Here is a 12,069-nt window from a genome sequence, read left to right on the forward strand (position 1 = left end):
TTTAGATAGGATATCCAGTAAGCCTCCCTTTGTAGTAGTAGGATCTCGATGTTATCTCCTCTCCTTGGTAGAGCAACATGCTCAATGCCTGTGTATTTGAGGGAGGAGATGGGATGGTTAGCTTCAACAAGTGAGCTGCTACTGGATAGTCAGTGTTCTTACACCTGATTGAGCTGCGGTGTTCAGCTATGCGTTGTATTTTTGTTTGTCCTACATCGGCTTTTCCACATAAACAGGTGATGAGATAGATTACTTGGTCTTGCATGAGATGATACCCCTAACAGGGATCTTATGACCTGTATGTGGGTGTCTGAAGAAAGACGTTTTTATAGTGGTATTGCACTGTGCGCATGAGCCACATTTGTAGTTCCCATTTGGGATAGCTGGCAAAGGTGTCTGAATGGGCTCAGGGGGCATGTCAGATCTCACCAAACTATCTCCAATATTGCGACCACGCTTATAGACCACCAGTGGGGGTTCCTTGAAGAGGTGTGCAATTTTTTTGTCTGATTGCAGAATATGCCAGTGCTTGTTCAGGATTGCTTTCATTTTCTCCGAAACCTTGGTGTACTTAGTGAAAAAGACAGTTGCTTTTCATAATCTTACCAAAGAGAGACTGTCATGTTCGTTAGATGAATGATTGGACCAAGGCGCAGCGTGAGTAGCATTCCACATAATTTATTATAAAGTGAAACGTAAATGCAAATACAAAACAAATAAAGAATAGACGAACCGTGACTATAATATAACTATACATAAACAATATCCCATAACCCCCAAGTGAAAAACAAGCTACTTAAGTATGATCCCCAATTAGAGACAACGATTACCAGCTGCCTCTAATTGGGAATCATACCAATCACCAAACATAGAAAAACTAAACTAGAACCCCACATAGAAAATAACAACTAGAAAACCCCCTGTCACACCCTGACCTACTCTACCATAGAAAATAAAAGCTTTCTATGGTCAGGATGTGACAAGAGACCAAGAAGGATTGCATCCCACATGCCATCCTGTTCCCTATTTAGTGCACTACTTTTGAACAGGGCCCATAAAGCTCTAGTTAAAAGTAGTGGACTTTTCTAAGGAATAGGATGCCATTTGGGATGCAGCTAACGTCTGAGGTTTCGTGTTGTTGTTGAAACTGTTGAGTTTATCTGAGTTGTTCTGGGATGTCCATGTGTGTGCTGATAAGGCCATTCAGACTCCTCACTGTGAGTATATATTTAGAGAAGGGGGGGGGGGATTCAGAGAAGAGAGTACTCATGTAACTACCTCAGAAATGATTGAACATGGCTGAACTTTGAGTATCCCACTGGTATGTTCTAAAAAATGGGGTTTACAAAGACTCAGACTGTGTCCATTTTTGGTTTCTATTGTATGGTTTTAATGATTAAGGTTTAATTTATTTACACCAAATAAAATAAGTGATAAACAACAATACAGATAAAAACAAAAATAAAAAACGGTGTCCAGATGTGGTTGGAAGCCAAAGGGCTTGTATAAAAACCACACCACAAAAAAACAATACGTAAGTACAACAAAAAAAGGTTTGTTTAAACAGATAACAAAACTCAGTAATCATAAATGTACAAATGAACTGATCAGCGTTCAGAAAAAATTATAAACAGTATATGTTTTGTTTAAATGTGTGTGTGCATGTGTTTATGTGCGGATGTGAGTGTGTGAGATTTGGGCTATATGGAGGAGATTACTGAGTAGTTTGGTTCATGAGGCTAACCCAGAGTCTTCGCTTGAAGTTACTGAGGGATGATGAGGTTTTGGCAATGTGAATATAAGAATTCCAGAGTATGGTACCTCTGTATCTGATAGAGAATTGACTACAGTATGTGAGGTGAGGCAGTGGAGAGGATGAAGGTTATCACAATGTTTTGTGTTTATATAAATGGATTTCAGAATTAACCCTGAAGAATCCATTGAAAGGTAAACTGTCAGGGAGGTACAGTATTTGTAGATGAAAATGCATAATTGGCATACATTGATGACGTAAATAGACAAGATATTGAGTTTCTTAAACAAAGGTGCAGATGGAGCTAGGTAATTAGAGGTGGCTAGCCTTGCAAATGTATTTTGTTTGATGAGTATTTGTGTAGGTAGGAGGCATATGTACTGGCCCAGACAATTTGACAGTAAATGAGATATTTGTAAATTAAGCTATGGTAAAGTGTTAGGAAGCAAGCCTGATGAACCAAACCACTAATCTTTCTGATAATACCAACAGATTTCATCACATCATCACACACAACAAGTCACATCACATCATTGCTGCAGACAAATTGAATATGATCTTTCCAGGATAACCTTTCATCAATTAGAACTCCAAGGAATCTAGAGGATGTGACTTGTTCCATTTCATTCGCACCAATTGATTGGATTAACAGTTAGTTTTACTTGCAAAGATTTCAAAGATCTTGACTTACTTACTTCAATAGTCCACTGTTGATACATATATTCAAAGTATGTTCACGACCAAGTTTCTCAGAAACTTACTGACATATGCACACAGTGTTAGTTTTGTAATGTGTAAATGTGTGTATCCCTCAGACAATGGTCCAGCAGGCAGCAGGAGGACAGGCACAGCCACAGTGTTTGTAGAAGTACTGGACGTGAACGACAACAGACCCATCTTCCCCCAGAACAGCTACGAGACCAGCATACTGGAGAATGTCCCCATAGGATCCAGCATCCTGCAGGTACACAGCCAGGCTGACACACGCGCGGCACGTATATACACACATAAACATGATTGCAGGTACGCACGCACACACGCTCATGCATGCGCGCACACAGACACACACAAACACATGTGCACACATAGACATACATATACACACAAGCATACACATGGTTACACACATACAGTGCCTTGCGAAAGTATTCGGCCCCTTTGAACTTTTCGACCTTTTGCCACATTTCAGGCTTCAAACATAAAGATATAAAACTGTAATTTTTTGTGAAGAATCAACAACAAGTGGGACACAATCATGAAGTGGAACGAAATTTATTGGATATTTCAAACTTTTTTAACAAATAAAAAACTGAAAAATTGGGCGTGCAAAATTATTCAGCCCCCTTAAGTTAATACTTTGTAGCGCCACCTTTTGCTGAGATTACAGCTGTAAGTCGCTTGGGGTATGTCTCTATCAGTTTTGCACATCGAGAGACTGAAATTTTTGCCCATTCCTCCTTGCAAAACAGCTCGAGCTCAGTGAGGTTGGATGGAGAGCGTTTCTGAACAGCAGTTTTCAGTTCTTTCCACAGATTGTCGATTGGATTCAGGTCTGGACTTTGACTTGGCCATTCTAACACCGGGATATGTTTATTTGTGAACCATTCCATTGTAGATTTTGCTTTATGTTTTGGATCATTGTCTTGTTGGAAGACAAATCTCCGTCCCAGTCTCAGGTCTTTTGCAGACTCCATCAGGTTTTCTTCCAGAATGGTCCTGTATTTGGCTCCATCCATCTTCCCATCAATTTTAACCATCTTCCCTGCCCCTGCTGAAAAAAAGCAGGCCCAAACCATGATGCTGCCACCACCATGTTTGACAGTGGGGATGATGTGTTCAGGGTGATGAGCTGTGTTGCTTTTACGCAAAACATAACGTTTTGCATTGTTGCCAAAAAGTTCGATTTTGGTTTCATCTGACCAGAGCACCTTCTTCCACATGTTTGGTGTGTCTCCCAGGTGGCTAGTGGCAAACTTTAAACGACACTTTTTATGGATATCTTTAACCTCTTACATCTAGACGTTCCGCTAGCGGAACACCTGCTCCAATATCCAATGATAGGCGTGGCGCGAATTACAAATTCCTCAAAAATACAAAAACTTCAATTTTTCAAACATATGACTATTTCACAGCATTTTAAAGACAAGACTCTCCTTTATCTAACCACACTGTCCGATTTCAAAAAGGCTTTACAGCGAAAGCAAAACATTAGATTATGTCAGCAGAGTACCAAGCCAGAAATAATCAGACACCCATTTTTCAAGCTAGCATATAATGTCACAAAAAACAAAACCACAGCTAAATGCAGCACTAACCTTTGATGATCTTCATCAGATGACAACCCTAGGACATTATCTTATACAATGCATGCATGTTTTGTTCAATCAAGTTCATATTTATATCAAAAACCAGCTTTTTTACATTAGCATGTGACGTTCAGAACTAGCATACCCCCCGCAAACATCCGGTGAATTTACTAAATTACTCACGATAAACGTTCACAAAAAACATAACAATTATTTTAAGAATTATAGATACAGAACTCCTCTATGCACTCGATATGTCCGATTTTAAAATAGCTTTTCGGTGAAAGCACATTTTGCAATATTCTCAGTAGATAGCCCAGCCATCACGGCTAGCCATTTAGACACCGACCAAGTTTAGCCCTGATCAAACTCCGATTTACTATTACAAAAGTTTCATTACCTTTGTTGTCTTCGTCAGAATGCACTCCCAGGACTGCTACTTCAATAACAAATGTTGGTTTGGTCCAAAATAATCCATCGTTATATCCGAATAGCGGCGTTTTGTTCGTGCGTTCCAGACGAAATGGTAAAGAAGGGTCGCGCGCATGGCGCAATTCGTGACAAAAAAATTCTAAATATTCCATTACCGTACTTCGAAGCATGTCAACCGCTGTTTAAAATCAATTTTTATGCAATTTTTCTCGTAGAAAAGCGATAATATTCCGACCGGGAATCTCCTTTTCGGCAAACAGAGGAAAAAAATCACAAAGACGGGGGCAGCCAGGTCACGCGCCTAAGCCCATAGTCCCTTGATCGGCCACTTGAGAAAGGCGATAATGTGTTTCAGCCTGGGGCTGGGATGACGACATTCAGGTTTTTCCCGGGCTCTGAGCGCCTATGGACGACGTAGGAAGTGTCACGTTAGAGCAGAGATCCTTAAAAAAAGATAGAGATGGCAAAGAAGTTCCAGAAATGGTCAGACAGGCCACTTCCTGTAAAGGAATCTCTCAGGTTTTGACCTGCCATTTGAGTTCTGTTATACTCACAGACACCATTCAAACAGTTTTCGAAACTTTAGGGTGTTTTCTATCCATATATAATAAGTATATGCATATTCTAATTACTGGGTAGGATTAGTAACCAGATTAAATCGGGTACGTTTTTTATCCAGCCGTGAAAATACTGCCCCCTAGCCATAAGAGGTTAACAGATTCTTCGGGTGTCCCCATAGGATAACCCTTTGAATAACCCTTTTTGGTTCAATGTAGAACCCTTTTGGTTCCGTGTAAAACCCTCTTTTGTTCTAGGTAGAACCCTTTCTACAGAGCGTTCTACTTGGAACCAAAAAAGTTTCAACCTGGGAACAATCGAATAACACTTTTGGAACCCTTTTTTTTATAGGATTGTAGCTAATACAACAATCAAAATGTACGAAACAATTCACATCATCCACTTAGGCTATTATCCCTTTTGGAAGAACCTTGGGCTTGCACCTGCTTCTCTTGTCATTAACAACATGGCCCAAATAACCTTTACTCCACCAGTCCATGTGGTTATCTTGAAGTCAGGGTTTGATCAGAAGTTTGTGTCATTGTTTAGTTAGCAGTACATCCATGGACATGCAGGACTGTGGTCAAGTCTAAGTGCTTTGGTCAAGTTACAGTCAAAGCGGTCATCTCCATGACCGGGCCTGCATTCATCTCACGGTCAGAGCGTAGTCATATCTCTGTAACATAGTCAAACAGACAGGGCATGGTAAGGTGGGTGGGCTGCTGTGGTCAGGTTGCGGTCTGGTTGGGGAGCAGTGGGTGCTGCACTCGGGCATGCGCTGGGGCGGTCGTCTGAATGAGGAGGTGAACGACCGTTGTACAGAGCCCAGTCGCTTCCACAGCTTGAGCTGGGGCTCCGATGACAGAGAAGGCCCGCAGACCAGGGACTTGCCTGAACTACAACTCCCATTTGAGTCCTCCTCTGTCTGGGCTGACGACCCACGACACACGGTCAGGAAGATAGCACAGCCAGCCAGGAGCAGGGAGAGGCCTAACACCACCATGATGGTCAGCAATGGGTTGTGAGGCTCTAATGGCAGGGGGGAGGAAGAGAGGGAGGTGGGCAGACTGGATAGGTTGAAAAGTACTGGTGATTTTGTGAAAGAAAGGGTGGAAGAGATGTTGACCGCTAGATCACTGGTGGTGTTTATAGTCACCAAGTTCTGGAATGGAGAGAAGTCATGAGAAAGGAGGTTAGATGAGAAGTGTGTGGACATCTGTGTGTGTGGGGGCGGTCTGTGTGTGAGTGTGTGCGTGCGTGTACACCAGTCTCTTTCAGAGTGCCACAGCAGCTTTCTTGATATGGGAAGTCTTGCCTTATTGTCCAAGCTAAACCAAGCTGACTTAGGCTTTTTTAGGAGGGGTTATTACCATCATACCCTGAAGAGATGCAACACACACACACAAATGTCATAGTCTTTAATTCGGTAGAGACAACGCGTGCCTTTGCGGTTTAGGGGGAAACACATTGGGACGTGAAATTAGTTTTAAGACCAAATGCCAGCAAAGCTGTTTGGAAAGGCCACTGGAGCAGCCATCATCTCGTTAGTCACCAACACACACTCGCTCACACACTCACACACACACTTTCAGACGCAAAATATTGAATACAAAATCTATTATAGTATACGCACACCCACAAGCAAACCACAAACTCCAGAGAGTTCAGACATCTTTCACTGTCCAACATCCACTTACTCTCTCACATTGACTGTGACTCCATACTTAGATACTGACCCAAACACACATTCACCCATGTGGGCATAACACATATAAGTACATGTCAGCAAACACACATACATTTTATACACACACACACACACTTTACCTTTTTCAGCATCTGTGAGTCATCCAGAATCTGTGAGTCAAACTTTTTCCTTGCTTCCACGTTCCTTTTCTCCCTCACACTGCCTTTTCAAGAGAGCGTTAGGGAATGCACAGAGAAGAAAGAGGGGACAGAGAGGACAGGGCAGTGATCAAAACATAGTCTCTTTGTTTTCCACTGGGAGAGCCTAAAACAATGGTCCATTTCCAACACCGTCTAAGAGCTTAGAAAATTATCTCCCAAAACTAACACTGCAAATGCTTAAATTCACAACATCTGGGCTTAGTAACACAAACTGGGAAGCTCTGCACCCCTTTTATAACCAAAGTGGTGCAGTCCACTGTGTAATACCCTATTCATCAATCTGAGATCCTACTCTCTTTTCTCCCGTCTCACCGCTTCCCCTCTCCTCCTCTTTCTCTTCTCCTCTCTAAATCTCTTTATAAAGCTAATGAAACTGAAACAGGGCCCCTCTTTTCACACAGGGAGCAAGAGAGAGGAAGGAAGGGAGTGTGTGTGTGTGTGTGTGTGTGTGTGTGTGTGTGTGTGTGTGTGTGTGTGTGTGTGTGTGTGTGTGTGTGTGTGTGTTTGAATACATTTTGTGTATGTCTGTGTGTGTGGGTGTGCATGTGATATTTCTAGACAGATGCATGCTTGTGCACGCATCTGTCTAGGAATATCCACAGGTCCTACAAGCAGGGTAAGATCAGGGTCTGCTCAGTCTCATCTTGCTTCAACATCTCTGTGCTTATTTTAGTTCAGAAGTCATGGTTGGATTCAGTATATTCTACTCAGCTCAGCATGCCTCACTAGTTATCTCTGTTGAGCCATGCTGTCTATGATGTGTTTTTGTCTTTGGCTGCTCTGGCTCCATGCCTGCCTTTCAGAGAGAGAGAGAGAGAGAGAGAGAGAACAAGAGAGAGGATGTAGACTGGTAGAGGGAGAGAGAGACACGAAAGAGACAAAGAGAGAGGGGAAAGAAGAGAGTGAGTTAGGGAGATTGAGAGTGAGGGAGAGAGAAGTGAAAGAGAGAGAGAAAGGGAGAAAGAGAGAGAGACAGAGGGCGCGAGAAAGGGAGAGAGACATCTCCATTGTGGACTCGTTGCCAGGGCCATGGTGCAGTTGTTGTGGCAACCATGGGACTACACAGAATTTGGAGGGGGTGGGGTGGGTTACTAGCATGTTAGTACGTGTGTGTGTGTATGTGTATATGAATGTCAGCATCTGTGTGTGTCTGTGTGCATGCCTGTGTTCGCGCACATGTATGTGTGTGTACGTATGTGTAAATGTTTATGTATTGTAGCTATGTAGGCCTATTGGTGTGTGGTTTCAAGTCACTGTGGTTGTAAATGAGTATAATGGCTGCATATGTCTGTGCTATTAACATGTGTTTGTGTCTGCAGGTGCAGGCCACAGATTCAGACCAGGGGGAGAACGGCAGGGTTCTGTACAGGATCCTCTCTGGTGAGTACAACTTCTTCCATCCTCTTTCCAGTTGCCAGGTGGTGATACTTTTCACACCTACTCTCAGGCCTCCCCGCACACAAACAACTAAACACAAAAGACTGTCAACACTGCACTGTAAGGGAGTGTGTAACTGGCGGCAGGGAAGTCAGGCGCAGGAGAGCAAAACTTGGTAATCAACGGAGCAGTTTTATTCATAAAACCACCGGTAACCAGAACCACAAACAAATGGGTACAAGACCCGTCGCGCACCAGAGAAAACATGCACATGCACTTACAATAAACAATTCCGCACAAAGACATGGGGGCAACAGAGGGTTAAATACACAACATGTAATGAGGGAAATTGAGACCAGGTGTGTGAGAAGACAAGACAAAACAAATGGAAAATGAAAAGTGGATCGATGATGGCTAGAAGACCGGTGACGCCGACTGCCACCTGAACAAGGAGAGGAACCGACTTCGGCAGAAGTCGTGACATGCACGCTAATTATACCCTGCATGCATAATCATAACTTTATTTGAAGTCTTACGTTATTAGCCATTTAACTGCTCAATGACACATTTGAAAGATGCAGTGTCAAGTGGGTAACATTTGATTTGGATAAATTAATTTTACAATGTTGGTGATTCATTTTACAATGTTGGTGATATTCTAGTATTAATATTTGAATGTACTTTATATCAATACCCTCATGACCATCCTGCATGCAATCACTCTCAACCCCCCAGCTAACCTCTCCCTCTCCATTTCTCCCTCTCTCGCACCCACTCCCTCTCTGTCTCTCTCCCCCCTCCCCCTCTCTCTATCTCTCTCCCCCATCTCCCTCTCTCTACCTCTCTCTCCACCTCCCCGCTCTCCCCCACCCCAATCTCTCTCTCTCTGTTTCTATCTGTGTGTGTCTCCCTATCTCTCTCTCTGTCTGCATGTGTAGGCAACAGTAAGGGTCTGTTCAGAATTAATGAGCTGTCGGGGCTTGTGATGCGGGGCCAGAGGGCTCTGGACAGAGAGAGCAGCAGCTCCCACGTGCTGGAGGTGGAGGCCTACAACAGTGACCAGGGCAGGATGAGGAGCTCCGTACGGGTAAGTAGAGTAGGAGGGGTGATGAGGGTGGACAGGGATTGATGAGAGACAAGGGAGGAAGAGGGGACAGGGCTGGACATGGAGGTCTACAACAGTGACCAGGGCAGGATAATGAGCTGTGTGCAAGTGAGGAGGGGACAGGGGAGGGTAATGCGAGACTGGTGTCGTGGATGAATCAGAATTAGTTGGGTAACATAGATGATTAAGATGTTTTATTAGTATAATATGCTTATGTGAGATACTTGTCATTAGAAAGTGTCCTTTGGACTCTGGTATGTGTCAGTTGCACGTTTCCCTTTGCTGGGGCTCAGACACTTGGGGCCCAGAGAGGGGAGAGGTCAGACTTGTCTTCATGGGAATGTGTCTTTACCTATTCTTAAACCATGTGAAGGGATGGCGGGATTAATGGGGAACCAATGACTTGTCTCCACAATGTCTGTGCGCAGGTCACTCCCCTTTCAGTGAGCTTGTCCAGGAAAACAAAGACAAAAAAACAATCAATGCATCGGCAGGGAACAGAGCAGGTAAACTGAGAAATATAGGGGAGATAATAAACAGATGATAAGTGAGTCCAGGTGAGTCCAATATCGCTGAAGCACGTGACGAGGGAAGACAGGTGTGCGTAATTGATGGCAGGAGTGTGTGATGCAGGGCAGCCTGGCGCTCTCAAGCGCCAGGGGAGGGAAGAGCTGGTGCAGCTGGTGCAGACGTGACAGTACCCCCCCCCCCCCCCCCCCCTCCAGCTGAGACATGGGCTCTGGGCAAGCCGGTTGGGGTGTGGGAGCCCAACGAACCGGCAGGAGCATGAGAGCCTGGCGAGCCGGCTGAGGCATGGAAGCCAGACAATCCGACTGAAGCAAGACGCCTGTCGATCCTGCTACAGCGAGGGAGCCCGATGATCTGGTGGCGAGTGACGTGGGATGGAAAGCCGCCGAGCCAACCGAGGAAAGGAAACCTCTCTAGCCAGCCAGGGCATGAAAGCCCAATGAGCTGGCTTAGGCACCCCCCGGTTCCATCGGCGGCGGAATCCACCCCGACGTCACCAACAAAACAAAAAACTCCTGGACCGGCTGGGCGAACAAGAACTGACAATCCGGCTGAGGCCTGACGTGGGATGGGCACCATCCGAGCCAACCGGGGCAAGGAAACCTCTCGAGCCAGCTAGGGCGTGGAAGCCCGACGAGCTGGCTAGGCACCCCCGGTTCCATCGGTGGCGACCCAGAGCCGATGCCACCATACCAACCGGAACACCAGTACTCCCCGATGCTTCGTGTGGTGGCTGATGCATTCTGTCACATGAGATGACGCTGAAGAGATGAAGCAGGAACGGGGAGTCAAACATTTAATAAGGAATGGAGATGGAACAAGACAGGAACAGCGTCAGCATACAAGAAAACAAAGACAAAAACAATAAATGCATTCTCAGGGAACACAGCAGGGAAACTGACAAGTATAGGGGAGGGAATAAACAGATGGTAAGCGAGATGGTAAGCGAGTCCAAGTGAGTCCAATATCGCTGAAGCGCATGATGAGGTTAGGCAGGTGTGCATAATTGATGGCAGGAGTGCGAAAATGCAGCTCAGCCTGGCGCCCTCTAGCGCCAGGGGAGGGAAGAGCGGGAGCAAACGTGGCAGACACACCTACTCATTCCAGGGTTTTTCTTTATTTTTACTTTTTTCTACATTGTAGAATAATAGTGAAGACATCAAAACTATGAAATAACACATATGGAATCATGTAGTAACCAAAAAAGTGTCAAACAAATCAAAATATATTTTTGATTCTTAAAATTGCCACCCTTTGCCTTGATGACAGATTTGCACACTCTTGGCATTCTCTCAACCAGCTTCAACCAGCCTCATACATCTGGTTGAGAGAATGCCTAGAGTGTGCAAAGTTGTCATCAAGGCAAAGGGTGGTTACTTTGAAGAATATCAAATATCAAGTATATTTTGATTTGTTTTTGGTTATTACATGATTCCATATGTGTTATTTCATAGTTTGAAGTCTTCACTATTATTCTACAATGTAGAACATAGTAAAACTAAGGAAAAACCCTTGAATGAGTAGGTAGGTCCACACTTTTGACTGGTCCTGTATATATATATATAGATATATATATAGATATATATATATATATATACACTGCTCAAAAAAATAAAGGGAACACTTAAACAACACAATGTCACTCCAAGTCAATCACACTTCTGTGAAATCAAACTGTCCACTTAGGAAGCAACACTGATTGACAATACATTTCACATGCTGTTGTGCAAATGGAATAGACAACAGGTGGAAATTATAGGCAATTAGCAAGACACCCCCAATAAAGGAGTGGTTGTGCAGGTGGTGACCACAGACCACTTCTCAGTTCCTATGCTTCCTGGCTGATGTTTTGGTCACTTTTGAATGCTGGCGGTGCTTTCACTCTAGTGGTAGCATGAGACGGAGTCTACAACCCACACAAGTGGCTCAGGTAGTGCAGCTCATCCAGGATGGCACATCAATGCGAGCTGTGGCAAGAAGGTTTGCTGGGTCTGTCAGCGTAGTGTCCAGAGCATGAAGGCGCTACCAGGAGACAGGCCAGTACATCAGGAGATGTGGAGGAGGCCGTAGGAGGGCAACAACCCAGCAGCAGGACCGCTACC

General features: G+C 44.3%; 1 protein-coding gene across 2 annotated transcripts in view; it reads left to right on the forward strand.

Moving 5' to 3' along the window:
* LOC106579432 (cadherin-23) overlaps positions 1 to 12,069 on the forward strand; it is a 706,260-nt gene that overhangs the window by 485,241 nt on the left and 208,950 nt on the right. For both annotated transcript variants that reach the window (XM_014159337.2, XM_014159338.2), the window contains exons 27-29: positions 2,569 to 2,717; positions 8,277 to 8,337; positions 9,273 to 9,421. In XM_014159337.2, coding sequence (XP_014014812.2) covers positions 2,569 to 2,717; positions 8,277 to 8,337; positions 9,273 to 9,421 — 359 coding nt within the window. The remainder of the gene's footprint in view (positions 1 to 2,568; positions 2,718 to 8,276; positions 8,338 to 9,272; positions 9,422 to 12,069) is intronic.

This window comes from Salmo salar, chromosome ssa19 (genome assembly GCF_905237065.1).
Source record: "Salmo salar chromosome ssa19, Ssal_v3.1, whole genome shotgun sequence".
Lineage (NCBI taxonomy): Eukaryota > Metazoa > Chordata > Actinopteri > Salmoniformes > Salmonidae > Salmo > Salmo salar.